The 21,514-nt window shown below is 48.0% G+C and overlaps 3 protein-coding genes across 8 annotated transcripts in view; 2 read left to right on the top strand and 1 right to left on the bottom strand.

Annotated features, from left to right (window-relative positions):
• Positions 1-564: 564 nt before the first annotated feature.
• Positions 565-4,025, bottom strand: LOC118503943. The gene is made up of 5 exons (XM_036037820.1): positions 3,832-4,025; positions 2,524-3,648; positions 1,613-2,233; positions 1,373-1,537; positions 565-1,297 (listed from the first exon to the last, which is right to left on the bottom strand). The coding sequence occupies exons 2-5, from the start codon at positions 2,755-2,757 to the stop codon at positions 1,184-1,186; spliced, it is 1,134 nt and encodes a 377-aa protein (XP_035893713.1). The 5' UTR covers positions 2,758-3,648; positions 3,832-4,025; the 3' UTR covers positions 565-1,183.
• A 658-nt stretch (positions 4,026-4,683) lies between these two features.
• LOC118503915 lies at positions 4,684-11,200 on the top strand. Its single transcript, XM_036037712.1, has 2 exons — positions 4,684-5,049; positions 5,135-11,200. The coding sequence occupies exons 1-2, from the start codon at positions 4,803-4,805 to the stop codon at positions 11,110-11,112; spliced, it is 6,225 nt and encodes a 2,074-aa protein (XP_035893605.1). The 5' UTR covers positions 4,684-4,802; the 3' UTR covers positions 11,113-11,200.
• Positions 11,201-11,747: 547 nt separating this feature from the next.
• The window catches only part of LOC118503917, a 55,481-nt gene continuing 45,714 nt past the window's right edge, over positions 11,748-21,514 (top strand). Inside the window, exons 1-2 of one of the 6 annotated variants that reach the window (XM_036037721.1) lie at positions 11,748-11,865; positions 12,911-13,543. The gene's annotated coding sequence lies outside the window, so the exon portion shown is untranslated. Of the gene's footprint in view, positions 12,136-12,189; positions 13,544-21,514 lie in introns of all 6 variants that reach the window. The other 5 variants (XM_036037722.1, XM_036037718.1, XM_036037720.1 and 2 more) reach the window with 5 other exon arrangements.

Below are 21,514 nucleotides of genomic sequence, written 5' to 3'. Positions count from 1 at the left end.
AGGTCTTCGCAAAGTTGATCTCTTCCTGTCCCTGTAGTTGTCCCAAATCTCCGAAAGCTTGAGCTCCTGTTATGTCAGCAAGTGAGCTCTTTGCACGCCCAGGTCGCCTAAGGTCGGTAGACGGTCTTGTGACTAGCTTGTGAATACCTTGATCCATTGCAACTGAGGTTTTGAGTATCCTGAGGCTTTAGTATGACCGATTTACTCTATGGTACGTCAGTGTCTTGATAGCCAAACTACTCAACCTCCTCGAGAACATCTCCATCCCACGTACGGAGAATCTGTCAAGCAGGTTGATCGTTTTCGTTGCATTGATCTTCAATCTTAATCTTGCGGCACTTAATTGGACGCTTGGATATCTCTGCTACGCAGGCAGCCAATTATTGATTTGGAGATCAAGGAGTATATTCTATGAGCAGCCTTCAACAGCCGTTCTAGAAGAGAAACAGAAAGATCTGGTCCTATTGACATAACTGGAGTTGATTACTCTCCAACCCACATGCTGTCATCTGATACTGCTTACGATTTTGTGATTGTGATCTTGGAAGGTTTAAGAAATATTCACTTGCTTCGTATTATATCGATTTCTTTATTTAGAAACGAATTCTTTTCTCGATCGTATCCTGCAAACGCTATTTAAGCGACGCATTATGTTTTCTCCTCTCTCTCTCTCTATTCGAATTGTACACATTTCTTGTATTTTGTTCTTGTGTCGAGACGTTAAAAAGAGTTCAACTTTAACTTTTCTGGTACTTTTGCTTCAAAGTTTACAATAAAATAATACAAATTAATGCTTTCCAACAAGCAACTTTACGTCCACACGGGACGCAACGTGCAAGTGTTTCGAATTGGATTCGTGATGCGTTTTTTGCGATTTTCGAATAAGTTTGAGCCATGACGATGAGAAACATTTCCAAACCAAAATGGCGCAAGAAAGCTGGCCAACCTCTTCTCGCCCTCGCCAAGCCCATTATATACAGATTTTGGAATTCGATTTGATTTGCTCGTATGTGTATGCATATTTTCGGGATGAGAAGATGAGCAGCTCGGCACAGACTGCTTGTAAAACTATTTGCAACTATGTTAGGGTAAAAATTGTATCAAAAAAAAAAACAAAGATCTCCCTCTGGAGGAGAGCTAGAGCTTTGCGGTCGTCAGTTTCATTATGCGGTTCGCGGTGCGGCTACTGAATCCTTCGGCAGTAGTAACCCAACGTCTTGCACTTTTCGCACAGCATCTGCGGATGGACCTTCGATTGATCCGACACATCCAGACCGTCCGGTTTCTCCAGTGGGCGCTGAAGAAATTAATCGAAGGTGATGCCTTAGAACCTTAGCCACTTCTAGGTCACCTAACCCCAAGCAGTACATACCTGTTTGTGTGGGTAAACATTGATGTGGCACTTGATACACTCCTGGCCGTGATTCGCCCAGGAATTGCCCGACATCCACTTTCGCTTGCATTTGGGACACTTGTACTCGCCGAAGCAACGCTTCTTACCCTGGTACGGTGTTTTGCCCTCCGCTTTCGGGCGTGCCTGCAGGAGGAGGAGGAGGAGATTTTAATCAAGTATTTCCACGGTTAAATCAGCTAGTAAGCTTCTCCAACTCACCTGGGGACAGTCTCGAATGTAGTGCCCCTTCTTAAAGCACAGATGGCAGAGATAGTTCGATGGCGGGACCTTGCTGTACTTCTGGGCCACATGCGGCAGATGGTGCTGATGATGGTGATGATGTTCGGTGCCACCATTATGCAACGGCAACGGATGATGTCCTCCGTACGCGGGTTGATAATGGTGATTCGTTAACGGCAGTGGTTGATGATGGAAGGCGTGCTGCTGCTGATGCTGAGGCCTTGTCAAAGGCAGCTCGTGGTGATGGTTATGTTGCTGCTGGTGCTTTACGTGATGGTGATGTTGGTGAAGCGAAGATGGTGGAGAAATGCTTCGCCCATAGCCGCCACCAAGTCCTTTCAGTGAGGCGTTGACGGAAGCTCTTCCATATCCGGCGAAATGATCGCACTCCAGCTGATTAGGGCGTGTTCTTGAAGTTAACTCGAACAAGCCTAGATCATCGAACTGGTCACACAGCTCCGCAAGTTCTTCGGCAAGCAGCGGCGACTCACAATCGTCCCTTTGGTCTTGATCGACTTTATAGGCTTCGTTGGACAGTGACGATGAGTTGAATGCTTCACTTCCGGTCCAGTAGGAGGCAGGAGAGAACAGTTTCGAGCTCTAGAATAGGGGACATCAATCGTAGATAGTTATTCATTTAGGGGAGATCCAGGAGAGATTACAGTAGACTAAGCTGCAGCACTGCAACTGCTTCAGAACTCTTCTCTTGTACGAAAGATATCTGCCAAGAATGATATTTTCTTTCTCCAAGGATACAATTGCTAACACTCTTACTTAGGAACACTGTTTGAAGAGTTAAGAGCTTCTTGGAGGTTAGAGGTATCTGCTAGCACTTGCTCCTATTGTAAGGAGAATTTGGAACAACTATCTATATCCCTAAAGTTCCTTACCTGCGTAGATTCGCTCGAATGCGTGTCCAGGTTCGCCAGATAGTACCACTGCAGGGCGGCCGCTGCAGCAGCTGTGGAGACCGGCGAGCTGTACACACCGCCTCCACCACCACCACTGTCCGAATCACCACTTCCCGCACTCTCCGTGCTGCCCTGCCTCGGTTGAATCGCATCCAGCCCCATCCGTCCCGTTCCCAAACCCGGAGTCGTCACAGATGTGGCAAGCGTACACATGAAAGTTGTGGTTCTAGCTTCCTACGTACGGTCGTTATCGTGACTCACTTGTTTACACGTGTTTGGCCCGACCCAAAAACCAATGCTAGCTGGTAGAATAAATCACTCCACAAGCGATCACGGACATTCACGAATGCACAACTCATAAACACACGCCAGCACTGGGGGGAGAATGCAGGTAAAACACCAACCGCGCTAGGGCTCCCCAACTCACCCGATCGTGGATCCGCAATTTCGCGTCCAACACCTTCGTTCGTGATCGCTAGCGTTCCCGTCCCAACGGTCTGGCGATGTGTTGCCACCACCGTTCGATATGGTGTTAGACGGTAAAAATACTTCGTTTTCACTATTTTTAGCCACGCACACACACCGGCAGTGTGAGTGGTGGTGGTGCTGGTGGCGATGATATGCTGTTGTGCCGTCTTACTGCGGTCTAGCGAGACGTCCCTCGGGAGTAAAGTAGAAATTGCTCCAAAGAAATGCAATTTCCGGGAAGAAGGAGCGTTCCCCGCACGATCGAATCCACTTATCGGTGGCCACCAGTGTTGCCAACACTGACTTTACCACCTTGCAGGGTGGTCCGTGATCCTTGCCCTTCTTCCGTTTCACGCACGATTTGTGGATCACGCAAAAACGCAAACAAAAACACCCCGACCCAAACCTGCTGGCTGGCTGGTTGTGTTGGTGAGGATGATTCGGCCTATCTGCGACTGTGGGGCCGCCGAGTTTTTTCCAATATGGCGCACCTCACACCCACATTGCACGATCGCACGCTTTTGTCGCTGCTCCCGGCACGTCCGTGGGTAACGTTGGCTGCGACGACTGGGCGGAAAATTCAACCTCACTCACGTACGTGTCACGGACACAGGCATCTCATGGGCCAGAGCGGATCTGCAGGAAGATAACACGATACGCAATTGAAGTTGAAATCGAACATTTGCACATTGTTTCTATGTTGATGGTAAGGAACGTGATTTCCTTTAGACTGCTGATCGATCTATCTAAATAAGGGGATCGATCGATGACACACATTTTGGACACGACTAAAGGACACCGAAGGTTATCTTCGCTTACCTGTAAATGATCCACTATTTCGATCAGTAAGGGGCAAGGACCTTCGCTGTGCTGGATTCCGGGTGATCAGGAGGCTTGATGGTATCGGCAAACTGTTGTTAGTAGAACTACAGGATGCAGCAATGTCCACGATCACGATGCGATCCTACCCAAGCGTACGCCATCGACCGTATGAATCAATGTGCGAGTAGAGTCGATCTAATTCCTCTCATCACACATACGTCTATTGGAAAATCTCATAATTTTTCCACCTACTGCGCACTCTCGCGGAAAATTCTCTCGCACAACCGTTCCCATGTCGGTCGTCAAGAACGAACGGGAACACAGCAACGTGCGTCCGGGGGGATGGGGAGGGCCCAACGGTCGAGACAACTCAGCAACCGAAAATAACGCGCGATCGGTTGTGGGATGGAAAAGTGCATCAGTCTGAAACACATGTTGGATGTTGTTCCACCGCTTTTTCCGTGCTGCGTGTCTGGACGCGACCGAGAATGTTTGCATTGCACTGACGGTGTATGCGGGAGTATCTGACCGATATAGAATGGCATCTGCGGGGATGCGTGTACGCTGTCGAAAACATTGTCGTATGGGAATGCTTGGTATTTCTTGCGAGTGAATTGTAGCAATGAATAATACCGAATATAATAATTGTTTAATACATCGAGATTTACTTTAAGCTAAATGTAAAATTATTTGTTTTTTTTTTAAATCAATTGAATTAATTTTTGCACGATCAACGGCACCGTTGAAAAGTTTCAAACTGAAACATTTCAACCGGTTTGTTATTGTTTTGCACGGCGCTGTCTCACCTCGCTCTCTCTACACCTTGAGCAGGTCGAGCATTTGACATTTGTTTGTTTTGAACTGGAACCGCGTGGTTGTGGTGTGGTGTGGATTTCAGCCAAGTTCAGCAGTACTGAACGGCAAAGTGGCCTCTAATTCATTGAACCGGTGTTACCATTTTCAGAAAAATGGCTACAGAAATAGTGAAACGTAGCTTAGAACCGAACGGTGATGAGTGTCCCGTGGTACAGAAGAAACCGAAACCGAGCAATGGAACGAATGGAACGCAGCATCCGAAGGGCAGGCCCGTGTCGCAAGCTTTCAGGAAACGCAAACCTGAAGGATATGTGGAACCGACGGAAGAGGAGAGAAGGATTAACAAAATCGCTGAATACTTCCGCCAGGAGATACAAACCGGGGCGATGCCGATTCGTGGTAGGTTCGGTTTCTGGGTGCGGCACCTTTCCTACCATGAGGTCCGTTACAAGTTCCTCTCTCTTTCTCTTTCTTTCCCACCCAGCGATTCGGCACTTTCTGCAGGCAGCGTACGAGGATTCGGACGTTGTAAAGCACTACATTCAGTGCGGTGGTACGTTTAAACCGCTGCTGACCGTTCTTGCATCGTGCGAGAAGGAAAAGCTGAACGACATTGGGGACGTGCTGCATCTGATACAGCTGGTACTGTTGATGAGTTTGGATTTCGACGAAACGCACCTCACGTATGCCACCAAGTGCATACGGGCCATCATGACCAACTATCAGACGGTGCTTTGCAGTTTGCTGCAGGATAAGGGTGCATATGCAATGTCGTGCAAAGCAGCGGCACTCGGTTTTCTGAAGGCGGTCCTGCTGGTGGATGGTCAAACGTACTGGCGCGATGTGTTGCGGTTGATAGACAGCGCCAGTTCAAAGCTGAGCATGGTCGGGTATCATGAAACGCTCAGACTGCCCGAGGACTTCATCGGCCACTCGTTGCGGACGGTATTTATCGAGTTTAATCTAGCCTTTCTGATCGACACACCAACCCAGCTGGTGCGTGTGTGGCTGACACGCCACTCGTTGTTTTTTCCGCTGGTGGTAAACCTCGTGTACGACAATCGAGCGAACGTGATACTTATTATGAAGACGCTGCGCAAGTACGTGCTCGACAATCCGGAAATCGACAAATACATCTACCGTACCGCCTTTTCGACCGACATTCTGAAAGCGCTGGTCAACCTGTATGAGTGGGTCGGTCCAGCGAAGGAGAAAATCAAGCCGGGAGACAAACAGCAAGTGTTGGACGCTGCTGAAGAATGTGTCCTGCCGCTGCTAACCTCGAGACGCTGCTTCTTGGCACCGAAATCGATTGATCTAGAGCGGGCTAGTCCACGGTACCGTCAGCTGCTGCAGGAGTTAAAACAGTCCTACCCGGAGCCACACCAAAGCCGCCTGGTGTTGGGTATGCTGGGAATCTGTCCCGAAGTGCTGCCGGTAACGCTCGACATGTACGGGAGTATGTACAAGAAGTCGGAAGAATTCCGTGAAATGCTGAAGCAAATACTGGTCCTGCACAAACCGAGCGAACTGATTCCGAAGCTCGAAAAGTCCGTCACCTCCAAAGCTGTGTCGAGCTTCGTGGTGCAAAGCACGCTACCGCGCACGGTGCTCGAACACATCGGATCGTCGCTGGACACCGAGCGCGACGTTCCGCACTGCTTCGAGTTCCTCAAGCTGATGGTAACCCGCCTCGAGGAGTATCTGCAGGTGATCGAACGTTCCGGGCTGTTGGATCAGTTCGGCGTGAAAAAGGTGAAGCTCGATGCGCTCAACAAGGTCATCACAATGTTTCCCAGCGTGGATCGTATTTTAAGCGCGATGATGTTATATCGCGATAATATGGCGCTAGAAAACCGCGAGGTAGCACTCGAGCATGCGATGGACATTTTGCTCGTCTGCATTCGCTCGTTCCGTGCCTACATCGAAGCTTCCACGTTTATGACCACCTTCCGGGACATTCTGCTGAAGCCGGCCTACGAGTCACCGGAGGATGAGCAGCGCTTTATGAACTATGAGCTTAAAGCGATAAAGGTCATCATCCAGCTCGAACCGCAGAGCGTTTCGTTCACTTCCGAGCTGTTCCCGTCCGTGCTGTCGCTGCTGACCAAAGCGTACCTAAACGGCACGCCGGAGGTGCGGCTCGATGCAACCGAACAGCTGCAGAAACTGTTCCGCAACACGGCACTGTTCGGCAATCGCGGTACGGAGATCGAGTTCTGGTTTCAGGCAATGCGTGACTTGGATTCGAAAACGCAGATTTCCGAACTGCTTTACTTTCTGATCATGCAGATACAGGAGGTGGTGGAAAAGATTGGACAGAAGAAGAAGCACACCGGCGTCAGTAAGTCCCTCGCTGGCGGCTCAAATGATGAAGCGCTCGATTTCGGCACATCCCTGGGGAAAAACGAACTGAGCGCTCTTTTCGCGCGTGTCGAGCGAGAAACAGACGCGCCGGTTGCGACAGCCGCCGCATCGGAAGCACTGCTAGACGCACAGGTCGAGCGACCCGTGGCGGACAATTTCTTCACGCACATTTTCGCCGACACCACCAACCGGCCGGTATATTTGCGCCCCTATTTCGACGGGGTGGTGCTACTCTACCTGCATTACGCGCCCCACCCGGAAATCATTTATCGAATGCTAAACAACGAAAATGTATCGCTATTTGTGCGCAAATACGCAGCCGGTTGGCTGGCGGGGAAAGAGTTGGCGCTGCAAACAGTTAGCAATCCCCTGCTTTGTTCGCTTAGCGTCGCGCTCGTTGGCAAGCAGCAGAACGCCAATCTTTACAATCGGTTCGAGAGCATGAGCAAAGAGGTGCGTGTTACCATGCTGGATGCGTTCCACCTGACGCTGTTCTGCTTTAGCCGCTGGGTAGCATCCGGTAAGCTCGTGCAGGACCATGTGGATACGCTGCGCTATTACCGGCAGCTGTTCCTGAACCGCCTGCTTGCACCGGGCGTACTGTCGGAGCGGGATGTGGGCGAGCTGATGGAGGGATTGTTCCTGCGCCGTCCAGTCATCTTTCAGCACTTCTCCATCGTGAAGCGGCCGCAAGACTTTTTGCGCCGCCAGGTGTCCGAGTTTGTGTACGAGCTGATGGAGCTGATGCACCGGCTGCCACAGTTTGAACACTACACCGAACTTTACTCGAACAAGATTCTTACCCAGCTGATGGCAGTTTCGGCCGACGGGGGCGATGTTGTGCAGCTGGATGTGGAGCTGGCCGAGAAGCTGTTGGGCATTTTCGAGCTTAACGAGCGTCACTGTGCAACACTGCTGCGGCATTACGCGAAGCTCCCGGCGGAAGTGTTTGTGGTGGGAAATCAGCGAACGTTTCACTACCAGCAGCTGTGTTTCACCATGCAGCAGCTAATCGCGCGAAACCGCTGCCGGCAGGAATATTTCATCCCAGCGGAAGCTGTCCGTGGCCTGGTACGAATTTACATCGAATGCGATCGCGGCAAGGAAAGTGGCAGCGAGACGGTTGAGTTGGAAGAGCTGGAGAAGGCTCTGCTCGACTACTTTACCATGTTCCCGCACAGCATTGCCCACGTCGAGCCGGAGCTGATGCGCGTTTTCTTCGAAAGCGATCGACGAATCGGCAAAATGACCATCAAGCTTGCAGCGTTCTTGCTCGCACGCAGTTCCCACTTTCACGGGCCCTTCCTGGAGCTGGTTGGTCCGCATGCGGCCAAGAAAGAGTTGGTCTATCCGTTGCTGAACGTTGCCTTCCGCAGAGGCATCATTACGGAGGCAAGCGCCGAGGAGAAGGACATCAAAAGCTTGCTGGCCCAGATTTACGCCGAGTACAAAGGTCCCATTCTCAAGATGCTGGAAAAGCCCAACAAAGCGGCAGTGATTTATCGTGAGAATGTACTGGCCAGCGAGCAGCTCGTACGGCTCTGCATGCCACGCAACGAGTGTGTTGATTTTGCGCGCAAAAAGCTTCGCATTGAGGCCGTGGAATCGTTCCAGCTGCGCGTGCTGATGGAGATTTACGGAGTAGCGCTGAAGACGCTCGGCACCGGTGCAAACGCACCGACCCTGCAGCCGGTCTTCTGCAACGGGTTCGGTGTACTGTTGCAGTGTTTTGAGGCACTCTTTAAATCGATCTCGTCCGCGAACTATTTACTGCAGCAGGAGGTGCAGATGCAGCGGCTGAATGAGCTGGTGCTGGTGACCTATCGGTGGGCATCGCAAGCTGCGGCTCGGAACCGCACCAAGGGCGCCTCGATGTCGTTCGAGTCCGTTGCGAAGACCTCCCAGTGGACGGCGTTTTGCAAGAGCTGTCTAAAGTTCGGCCTGGAGACGGTACGGTGTGGCGATAACGATCGTCGGTTCGATGACCGGTTGCATGTGCTGCTGAAGCTGATGGCAGTTTTGGTGGATCTGTTTTACGTGGATGGCGAGAAGGAGCAGGCCGATATTGGGCGGTGCTACGAGTGGATTTTATCTCACTCAAACTTTCTTCGCGTGCTGCTGCTGCAGTACCAGTACAAACCGAAAACGGCTTTGGTGCAGCTGATGTTCGCGCTCGCACGCAAAAATCCATCCGTAGTGAGCGACAAGCATGTGCCACTGCTGCTAGGAGCGTACGGTGCCACACTAACCGATGCTAACCAGTACATTCTGGCGCTGCTACAGCACTACGAACGATCCGGCGTGCAGATGCACGAATTTCGACCGTTTCTATGGGGTGAAACCGCCATCAAACATTACTCCCTAGAGATGGAGACCACGGCACCGGTAAAAAGCGATGAAACGAACCATGAGTCTGCTGCTCGTGGCTCGTTCCGCACGCACGTTTCGGAAATTTTTGACTTGCTGGTGGAAGATAAGGTGGTTAACATGATAGAAAACTTCCCCGTTTGGCGAAAGCTCGACGCGTGTTCGCAGCTGCCGGAGACAAACTTTGACGAGCTGGCGGAGCAGTCAGATTCGGAGAGGCGAGGACTTTTGGTGGATTATCAAGCGAACGGGCCCGTCGAACGGTTTGTTGAGAAGTCTCGCCGAGGACACGGTAAGAAGCATCGTCCACACATCGACCTGCTGGAGATGAGCACGATCAACACGGAGCAGCACGCCGTAACGTACGATCCCGCGTTCCTTATGCCAATGATAAACTACATGTTCGCTAGCGAGCAACCGGACATGCTGCGACGAGCCATTCGGACCGGCATCCTTACGCTACCCTTCCTGTGCCTTTCGAGCAACGATGAGCAGATGCGTCTAGCGGGTGGCAGTGTTCTGCTACGCGTTCGGAGCCATCTGGAGCTTACGAAGCGGTTAAATGACTCGAAAACGTGGCTGCATCTGCTCGCCGTCATACAGCGACGCTTCATCGAAATGTACGCAACGGCGGCAAGCTACAACGAAAACGTACAAAAGCACGGACACGTCCCGAGAGCGCCGTTCCTGTCGATGCTGTTTGTCGCCGAAACGATCAAGCTGCTCCCGAACGTACTGAGCCATCTGCACGGCCCGATGACGAACTACCTGATGCAGCAGGATGTGTACAACTTCCGGATGGTGCCCAACTTTCTGCCCCTGTTCAACAGCAGCCACGTCGAAAACAACGAGCAGCGTATGTTTATGGTCCGGACGCTTTATAACGGGGTAAAGTCCCATCGCGACTTTGCCGTTCTGCGTGCCTCACCCATCATACTGGTGATGATGGGCTTCCACGGTTCACCGCTTTCCGACCGCGAGCTGAACATGGCCATCCTGAAGCTACTGAACGCTATCGCGAAAATCCCACGCTCCTGTCAGTTTCTGGTGGATTCGCTCGGGTTTGTCGGATGGCTGAGCGAGCGGATTGACGTGATCGAGGGTTTCGAGTACGATACGATCGAGGCGTTCCTGGGGCTGCTGAGCGACTGCTGGTATTCGATGCAGGTGATGGCCATTTCGTACCAATCCCGGTCCCAACATCAGCCGCGCTCGACGGTGTTCTTCCAGCGCGGTATACTGATCCTTACGCTCAAGTTTCTGCCACTGCTCTCGCCACGCAGTTCGAGCGTTACGTTGACACGGTTCTTAAACTTGCTCGAAAAGACTACGTCCCCGTGGCACGGCTATCCGCACTTGATGTCGCTGGTAAGCGCGGAGGTAATGCAGCAACTGCTGGAGTACTTTGAGACGTTGTTCGCGGAGCATATGTGGTGTGTGCGGTACGTCCGGCAGTGCGGCACATTTGCACTCGACGATGACACGACGATGGGCAGAAAGTTGCAGGACGTTGGTGTGGATCAGACAACCAGTCTGATCGTACTTGCGCTGCGGAGGTTCGTGGTGCGTTGGTGCAACTGCCAGAAGGGGGATTCGGCCATTGAGGTGCAGGATGAGCTGGAGGAGGTCGACGCCGTGATGGAAGCAGTAGCTCAGGACAATGAGGATGAAGACGGCGGTGTTGAGGAAAAGGTCGAGGTGGACGATGGGACAGAAGTAGACGAGTGAAACGGTTGGGAAGAATAATTAAGAATCATTTTCGTTAATGTGGCCAACGAATCATATATAAATAAATTAGGTAAGAAGAATGTACAAATCTCTTGAAGAAGCATACAAACTGATGACTGACAATCTCGAACTCGTCGTAATATTACGAGGTATGTATAAAAAAATTGACTTGTTGGGGAAAAGGAAAAGGATGATCCTTACTTTCCGGGCATTGTAGCATCGGCTGCTCTAGGTTAATTAAAAAAATGACTAAAATTGCATTACAATGCAAGGGTTAACTTTGATCGACTAATGAAGGAAGCTTTTTTTTGCTTCCTGCTAGTCGACATAAACAAAAAGCCCTCCCCTAAAGCTCTCTTTTTCGCTCAATTAAATTTACTCTCTCAAATTTTAATCTCTCGATCGAGTGATCCTTCACGTATTTGATCCCGAAACAGGTTTTCATTTGGAGATTAAACCGAGGTTAAAGAGAGCGAGAGAGAGAGGAGCTCGCACCACATGTATGTTCGAGCGAGCTTTTCCTCTTTCATCTCATTCTCTCCCTCTCTCTCTCTCTCGGCTTTCCAACTCCTCTCTCGGTTTTGTAAAGCTCTCTTCCTATTAAACTCAAAAGAGCTGATGATCGTCACTGCAAGCGACGAACCTTCTGCGTGCGAGATGCGTTCCGCTTAGAGCTTCCGTTCGCTACAGACGCGTTTTATACGGCCCCCGCGGGTGAACGAGATTGTGCGTAGTTTAGTTGTGTTATTAACTGTATGTATTGAAACTTGTACGGCGTTCCATCGCTCGATAAGTGACAGCAAAAACGTGAGCACGGTTCACAATCAATCGAAATCGGTTTCCGTGCAGTGGAAAAGCGGTCCAAAAACGTAGTGTTCCGGCAGTTACGTGCTTCGGGTGTGCGGTGTTGTTCTTCTTTTTCTGTCGTGCGTGGTTGTGCTTCGGTTTCTGTTTTGTTTGCTGGCTGGCTGTCTGCCACCCTTGGCAACCGATTCCCCCTCGGCACCGGGAGGCGCACGGAAGGTTGATATATTAATTTTCTTCCATCGCGCGTTTCGTGACGTTCCATTCTTCCAGGCCGTCCACGACCAGGATGCAGTGTTTGGAGTCACCCGTCGCGGTGGTAGTGGCCCCGGTGTTATGGTACGGGGCGCAACGTACGTCATGCCGTCGGTAAACATGGCGTCCTCGGTGACATTGTCGCGCCATTGTTCAGTGCAGCTTGACTGTGTGCATAAGTATGGTGAGTGCGCGTTGCGGTTAAGTAAAGAGTGAAACGATCGATCGAACGGTTTTTCTTCCCGCTCGTCACAGACGCCCATCAATAAAGGCAGGACACAAAACGCGCTTTTGTGGTGAGGAAGGAATCATCACGTCACAAGAAGACGAAGGTGAGAAGCGACAACAATAAACATTGATCACCGATGCCCTTTTTCGGTCGAACTGGGTGAACAGGTCCCGATTCGAAGATCGAAAAGCGAACGAAAACAACAACAAAAAATCAAAGGAGGGAAGAAATCAAAATCAAAACAAAATTAGATACACCTTACATGCTGCTGCCACCAGACGAAACAACTCGATCAGGTTCGATCGAGACCGAGCGTTACACGCGGGATGTTAAGATTAAGGTGCGTTACCGTTAGGGCCTTTAGCCCCTTTTTCGGTTACAGAGATTTGGGATCCTTTTTTGCCGTGTGAGAACAAGTGTAAAGTGTGACAAGCAGCTACCTGCACATCCCCAGCGATCAGTGATGTAATTTAATCCTTAATTATGAGCTTTTTTATTTCCTTTTTCAAGTGTGTTTTGGTGGGTGAAAATGTTATCCTTAAGCGGGGGAAAGCATAGCTTTTGAGGCTTGAAAGTGCATTTTAACTGACGAGTGCGAGTGAGTGATTACAAAAGGCAAGGAAAAGTCACAGAAAAAGGTCGATCGGCTTGTTGTGTGTTGTGTTTTGCGTTCAGCCTATTCCCGTACCAAGGCGGTTCAGTTTCGGCACGGCCTTTTCCAAAGCTTCTGCATCATCCGGCGGCGGCTCTATTTTGAACCGGTTCGTACCAAAGCGCTCGCGTGTGTGTGTGTATTTGAGTGCGTTTTTATCCGTGTGTGAGTGTGTGTGCTTGTGCAGACAGGCCAGCTTGTAGCAGGAAGCAGAATCGCAGGTAGACCGACGTCGTCGGGCATCGAATTGCGGAATTGCTTGCGCAGAATAGCAATTGCGCAACGTGTGCAGAAGAAGGAAAGGGGAACGAAGAAAGCGGGGGCCGGGTGGAAAAAGGGAATTATAAAAGTGCATCTTCGTGTGTTGTGGCCCTGCACTGAAGCCAACTGCTTTCAGCTCGTTCGATTCGATTACGCAGGTTTCAATCGCACGAGCCCGCTCCGCACACAAACACACCACCACGGACAAAGAGCAGTACAGTCGTCTCCAGGTGAGTTTAAGAAGGCTTCTTTTTTATTTATTTCTTCGCAGATGAACTTTTATTTGTTTGTTCAATGGGAAATCTACTTGTTTTCCATTCCGTTTCTCCGTCGAACGGCTCCGGGCGGGGGGTTTTCTTTTTGTTTTACTGTACGAATTACACGTAGAATTTGATGTTTCTCCTTTATTTTTCAGTTTTCTGCCGTTCATTCTGTTCTGCTCTCTGTTTCCCTGTTTTATCACCATTTCTTTCCCATCGCATCTGGCACGTTGAGAGCTCACGCGTACATCGGTTTGCTTGTGTCTGTGTGTGTGTTATACCCTCATCAGTACAGCAGACGAGCGAGCGTGCGCGCGCTCCCGCGTTGCCTTGGATACGAAAGAGTTGCGCGGCGCAGCAAGCGACGAACCTTTAACGCAACTTTAAACCCAAAATACACACAATCACAAAAAATGGCTGAGCGCGGATCCGTTCGCAACGTGCGTCAGATGTTGGCGTGCTCGTTTACCGAACCGTGTTGGTGGATAAAACGGGGGGGGGGGGGATCGAGGGCGAGGGGTGGTTTTGGAATGTTTCTCCTCCTTTTTTTCTATTTTTCGGCTGAACCACATTCTTCCACATATGATCGTACCATCGCGATGGACGGACCGTTCTACGCCTCTGTTGGCCTGAATTTTAAGACTCTTGTCCCTTTTCTGTTCCTTTTTTATTTTTGAGCAGGAAAACCCGACTTTAAAGTGGACGACGGTTCGCATTGCATGTGTTCGCTTCTTTTTCTTTTTTTCTTCCGAAGGGAGCGAGAGCCTTAAAACAATCCTTCCCCCGTAAGCCATATTTAAATCGCTTCTTTCCGCCGGTTTTCGTGCGATGGCTCGAAGGGCTGGATATTCTGTTCCTGCCGGCCAGAACAAAATTGGCAACGATTTCGGACCGAAATTACCCTGTCTCCACACGCATGTGCCAAAAGGGATCGGAATAAATGGAGCAGCTCCACCGCCATCGTTTTTGCTCTCGATTTCCGCATCCTGTTCTGGGTGGTAATGGTAGCATCGTAACGGCCGCCCCCCAAAAATTGGCCCATTTTTCCTCGAGCAGGTTTTTATTTTACTTGTAGCAGCAGCACAGCACAAGAACAAGCACACTGAACCGAAAAAAGCACGGCATAAAGCAACGATAATTGTGCTCAATTTTAGGCTTGGTTCGGTAGGCCGAGGAAGGAGTTTTCGGAGTCTGCGGATGATAATGCAGAAGATTACAATGATGCTCACATGATGATGATGATGGTGATGGTGCACTCTTTGGCGCGCACTCACCCGCGTGGATGGAAATGGCTGGCGGGCCTCCTGTACCACAGAAGAACCAGTTTTTCACCAATCGAACTGCATCATCTGCTGTCGGTCGGTGTTTGTGCGGGTGTAGTATGGAACTCAAGTGGACGAAACCTTATACCACCGAGCAGTATCAAGCTAAACATAGAACAATTGTTGCTGTCTGCAGCTCTGAGGAAGGCGCAATGGAATGAAAAGATGCAATGAATGAAATTTCCTCAGGTGAAATGTACACCGTTGCATTGTTGGGCGTTTGGTGGGAAAAAATGTTCAAAAATCAACTTTTATATGGCTGTATCTTATCTTGATAAGGGAAAACATTGATTTCCAAAAAAAAAAAAACATTTTTACGGCTTGATTCCTTATTTTAAGCAATGCCGATGATGAACAAAATTTCTTATGTACTACTTCCTTATTTTTTTCCTTTTTCGAACATACGAAATGTCCAAAACATGTATTTAAATTACATTTAAAACATTTAACCATTTTGAACGAATGGTTGACTTTTGGTCCGAACCTTTATACTGAACTATAGGAAAATAGGTCCGAATCTTTATACCAACTTATTCTATAGTAAAAACACGAACAAAAAATTCATTTAATCCCTTTGGATAAATATTGTATATACTGGACTTTATTGTTAATCTTCTTGATGAAAAACCAGCGCTAATGGCAAATACTCATAGCTTCAGGATGATAAATATTTAGCAAGTAATAGATAGCTCAATAAAGATGGTTAATTTTTATTAAACACACTTGACGCTTGTTCTTTGACTCTACACTCCCGAGAGGCCTTAACCTGCCATTACTGGCTTCCTAAAGTTTATGTTACCAAAAAGGGTTGGATAATCAATCTTGCGTATGGGAAGATGGCCTGGACGGGATTCAATTCTCGGTTCTAAGGAATGAAGACCGTCAATGAATTGTCTCGCTTTAAGAGAACGGTTCAGTTGTTTGAGTTGCTCAATATTTTAAGACTTTTCTATCGCTTAAAGTATCTCAAATTTAAATCGATAAAAGCAAAAATTAAAAAAATCAACCACCGTGTAAATTCATTAAACAGGGTTTCGAACCACTTAACTGATTTCATCCATAGATCCATCCATCCCAACTGCAAAAAATCCACAGTCACATTGCAAATGTCCTCTTATAGAATGCAACATTCCATTGTATGATTGAAAAGTTTCACCAAGGGCTTTAAATATTCCACTATACCTAAGTGATTCAACAATTCCATTATATGGCTCGAAACCCTGTATAAGCAGAGCTTCGGGAGACAAAGCTAGTGATGTTCAAGAGAAATTCTAGGAAGAAGCGACTTGCAAAAGTAACCTAGAGAGAGTCCTAGAATAGTGAACTTCTAGAATATTTTCATTTTCATAGCTCAATAAAGCTACTTACCGAGTGGTTTGCGGATGAGACAAAGTCTTATCAATACAGCATCATCTGTATTGCTTATACATTCAACTAATTCCAAAATCTGCTACAAATCACATGATCAACCCTCAAATTCTTCAGTTTAAGTTTAAAATCAGTATAATTAGCAACAATTTATTGAACTGATAACAGGAGTTTTGAGATGAAGATGATCGTTTTCTGGACTACTATGATCTTGGCTTCTCGACACCTTTTAAGACGAAGTGAAATCTTCCTAGATTGAACTAGGAAATGGAATGTATTATATTTCTGTTTTATTGTATTTATCACAAAAACATAATTTTATCCCTATGATTTGTTCGTCACTTCTCACTGTGCATTCGTATCATGGACGGAAAAGGCTTACTCCTCGTATGATCCACAGGAAAAGCATCCAGCAACAGCATGTATTGCACTCTGTACACAATCAAGAAAATGTTTTTCTTCTTTAAGTGTGTGTGTATGTGTTTGAGTGTATATCCCCATTTGCTACCGCTTGTTTCCGATCGAAGCCAACAATTACCCCGACAGTCAAAGTCGTTGTTCGGTGGCGGTGGCGTCTGGCATCGAACAACAGCCCCGTTCGAGATGAACTGGGGGAAAATCTAGCTCGGGAAAACGAGGTGAATCGAAAATCGGTTCAGAAGCCGATGCCGACGCCACCGCCGCCGCAGTCGCCTAGAGGCCAAACAATTTACCATCCCAGCCTCCAGCACCCCGTTTTGGGGTGCGGGCTTCCGTTCCTCTTGTCCCTCTCGCGCTGCACTAATTGAGACACAATTGTGTGGAGTGTTCGTACGAGCGACGGTTCGACTCATGGCGAAGGAAACGAGGTGCAAACTATTGTTTCGACTGAACTGGATTCGAACGATCGCGCACCCAAAGCCGAAAGCTCGTGTGTGTGTGTGTGTGTATCGATCGTCACCGGGCGGACTTTCTTCAGGTGGCAGCGCACCGTTCAGGAAAAGGTTCAGGTTCAGGTGGAAAGTTGTTCAGGCTTGGAATGTTCGAGTCTGTTGGAAAGGTTGTCGGAGCGGACTGTTTTTTATTTGACGTCAATGATGAAAGTCTTTTTCGTCGGACCTTGAATAACGCGTTTTTTGGGGGATGCTTTTCTTCCAGCAATTAAAGTGCATTATTGTTGTGCGAGGTCAATTAGCTGGGAGGTTCAAACAATTATCATCCTACAAATGCTTCACTTTTTGCAGTTGAGAAAATTTCAGTTTCACCATTTGAGTTCGCGTATTGGGCGATCTTACCATATTGTCCTTTCCTTCATGATCATCAAACCCCCCGCTCATTTTACAATCGAACCCTCCAAGCACTTACCGAAGGTGTGGCCCATTTTGTGCTTATTTGTTGCAAAACGGCACGACATTTTACACCAAATCGGTGGTGGGACGAGAAAAAGGCGATGGGGAGGGGGGGGGGGGCTGGTACACCCACGAAGCAATTGAATCTTGCTCCGAATCGTGATCCCCACCTTCCCAGTCCGGCAACCAACCGCAAGCAACAACGGTGGCTCGATAAAAGGCCCAACAGCATGCGGCAAAGCAGAGAGACAAAAAACAGGTGCCATTTTATTGCTCCCAAGCGCCTTTAAACCTTGACACCATCTCCAGCTCCAACTTCAACCGACGACATTTTGCCCACCATTGAAAGGGTTCGATTTCCTTCGAACCTACTTATAGCTTCTAATGCTTGAGCTTACAAAAAAAAACCCAAGCTTAGCTTAGCTGCAACTCCGCACCTCATCAGGAACGGGCGGGTTGAAAAGGCCCCAAGTGGGCAACTAATTATTTACGCGCTCCAGATTTAATGGCACACTGTTCGTATGAGGGGGCGGGGGGGGGGGGGGGAAACCCCATTTGGCAAGAAGCTTACCCGTGGAAAATGGTTCTCTGGCGGTGTGCCGTGGGCTTCCGATCGATTTTCAACCGGTGAAGGAAAAGCGAAAGACACTGCGCTGGCGGGTTTTTCGCAAGAAAAGCCGAGACGATGATGATGATGATGATGGCAATAATGGCGCAAGCGGTAGTTATGATGAGCTGAGCGCGGTCGGGAAAGGTCTCTCTTGACGATTTTCCCGGCCTAAGATACCTCCAGAGCAAGACGGACGGATGTCCGAGGGTAATCGATCAGCTCATTAAAACAAGCAAACGATCGCGCTATCGGGGAGATGGGAGATGAGGAGGTCTCCCTGTGGATGTGGCCTTGTCGCGTCGGTTGGTAATTACTCGCGACAGTGAACCGCACCGCAACGACAACAACTTTCTCGTGATAAAGGGTGGAATTTGTGATTAGGTTTTGTGCTGCTTGTCTCCTTTTCTTCTTCTCTAGTAAGCCATGCTGAGATTGAATTACATGCGCTTGTAATGGGGATGGTTTACGACACGCGATTTATGGCGATATTATGCAGATCGGTTTAGGATATCCTTCGATTGACTTCCGTTTTTTTTTTCTCTCCCGAGGTCTAAGCAAGGGTTTTGACGAGCATTTTGATGGACATGAAAACAGCTGTACCGGTACAGCGTGGCGTTGTCAGCACATCATCAGGGGGGAATTATTTATAGAGCTTAAGCGAGAAGCAATCAAAGAGATAGAGATGTTAAAGATTATACAATTTTTTTCAGGATTTTTATAAATTTAAATCAATTTGCCTATAAATAGGGAAGATTTTGAGCATGTTTACTAGAGTCACAAAAATTGGAGAAACCTTACCAAAAAATGGAGAAAGTGTTCAAAAACGGAAATTTTAGCTTTTCATTTATCGTATTAGGAAACAGTTGCGACAATAATATTTCTGATTATTTCTTATGCACAATAATCGTTACGAATTATTCTTGCTATTAACTGATAAGCATTCAACCCGACCCTTTAAACAGTTACTAAGCAGTCTCTCTGTCAATCCATGGTCCATGCTGTCAGTGCTGTCAGTTTCTCATTGCAATGGTTTTTATCTTCAGTCAGGCTTTTTTAAATTTCTTAGATCAAGTTCTTCAGTGGAACCTTTCTAGAATTTTAGAATATTCAAAAGTCAAATGAGCGCTTCAAAGTACTATTAAAATGGGATTTTTGTTACCATTTTCTCATTGCGATTGACAGCTGTTGTTGCCACTACATTTCGAGTACATTCGGTTGTAATAGATATGTTATTCATACGTTCATTATTTCGCCTCGCCGAAATGAGAATTCAACCTACCACTCTAAACTGTTACTTAAGGCTGCTCGTACTGTCAGATGGTTAAATGGTGACAGCGCTGTTCATATTTTCTTACTAATTTAACAATTCAATTGATTCAAAATTACATTTTTGAAATGATGTTACCATAAAAATTGCTTCTCTTAAAATTTTCTACCTTTATGAGTGTTTCTTCCCTTAACCTCTTTTTTCACTTATTTACCAATCCGAAGGTCACCTGTAAACCTCTTTTTAAAAGCATAAACCCCAAAAAACGGCTTGTTGTTTTGCATAATAAATAATTCAACACTCGCGTACAATAGTTACCGATGTACTTCACAGTCTGCACCATTCAAACGGACCGTTACAATACAGCTTTTGAAATGCAAAACGCCCAACACGCACACCCAAGGACGCGTTATTGAGGTTTACTACGGTGTGAGTTTCATTTTCGATGCAAACCGTCATCCGTCATCCGCTTGGGGCTGGCAATTTGTGAAACGAACACAACCGTTTTTGCGGATGCATCTTTTGAGCCGCTTTTTCCCTAACCTCCCTTGTCTGCTGTTTTCCCACTTGCGACCAGCGGAGGTCAACTGGTAATTATGCAATAAAAGAGTGCTCATAAACGGTTTCAGTTCAGTTCTGCATCGTGCCTCGGTGGATGGATGGGATTGCTACGATTTTTCACCATCACTTTGTAACCCATTCTCGGTACAATCGGTTGTCGAGATTGAAACTTTCTGTCCCGGGATCTATTACTTCACTTCCCACCGGTCGATCGAGGAGATCGAGGTAGATTTAATGGCATATGATGCCTAATGGGTGACCTGTGCCGGGTCTTCTCCCACGGGGTACGTCCACCAGGGTGGTTTATGGATCGTTTGGGGCGATAATCTGCTCGAGGGCACGCTTCGTTTTCTTCTTCACGCCGTTCTTCAAGTCCGAAAGGCCAAAACCATAAACGGACGCGCAATTTAAGAAAAAAAAAAACGGCTGCTTCTCGCGACCACACGGCGACCCACAAATGGTGTGAAGCGGCGTATAAACTAATCATTTTTCTCCGCTTCTATTTTGCCTTCACCGGCCAGGGTTTTATGGTCTTAGAAAGGCAGCAGGCAGGCAGCCAGAAAACGCCGTTAAAAATTTTCGTCTGCTCGGGCAATAAAATCTCTCCAATACTCTCGCACACAACATACATTCATTCATCGACCGCTGGGTGGCTGGTTTATCGGTCGACTAGGATCCGAAGCTAGGACTCCCGGACTTGACTTAGATGTTTCATGCTCTAATAGCGAGAGTGTGAGAGAGAGAGAAAAGAAGGGACAAATGCAATTCGCAATATTCGATCCTCCGGGGGAGAGTCAAACAGCGATTTCCGTCAGATTTTTGTTGCCGTTTTTTGCGGTGAGAAAATGTCCATTCCACGGTGGCACTTGCACCATTCAAGGCGTCCAATATAAAGGCCATCTCCGACAACTTCCACCAAGCCGATCGGTCGGCTCCAAGTCCAATGCAAAGAAGAAATGCAATCAGTTTTTATTGAACTGCTCGGAACGCGGAAATTATTGGCCCTCGGAGTTGGGTGGAACTGAATGGGAAAAATCGCACCGATTGTTTGGTTGCTGGTGGGAAAACTTGTTCTGCGATTGCCTAATGATAGTTATAAAACAATCTCTTCCTTTGCTTATTTTGTATTTAAATATTTTGCCACAAACAACTTCTCGCTTTACAAAAATAAACCAATTTTTGCGTATTCCGGGGCTTTGTAACGGAAAGCTCATCCCACAACTGGTTCCGAATGAAAGAGGAATTTGGCCTTTTCTTCTCGAGAGGATTTGCATAGTTTCGCGCCCCCAGGGTTGGTTGTGTGCACACCCCCCCGCCGATCGAAGTGGGTATTCACGCACCACCGACCAAAGTGGAGCATAAGCCTGCGCGAGCTACACATCTGCTCAAAACTGGCTTAAATATTATTTACCCTCTTGCTTTGCGTTCGATTTAGGTCACGCTGACGATGCCTTGTTTTCCTATTATGTGTAAATTTTCGTACAG

The sequence above is a fragment of the Anopheles stephensi genome, chromosome 2 (assembly GCF_013141755.1).
Source record: "Anopheles stephensi strain Indian chromosome 2, UCI_ANSTEP_V1.0, whole genome shotgun sequence".
NCBI lineage: Eukaryota > Metazoa > Arthropoda > Insecta > Diptera > Culicidae > Anopheles > Anopheles stephensi.
Note: the sequence above shows the minus strand (reverse complement) of the source record. Positions and strands in the feature narration are given on the sequence as shown.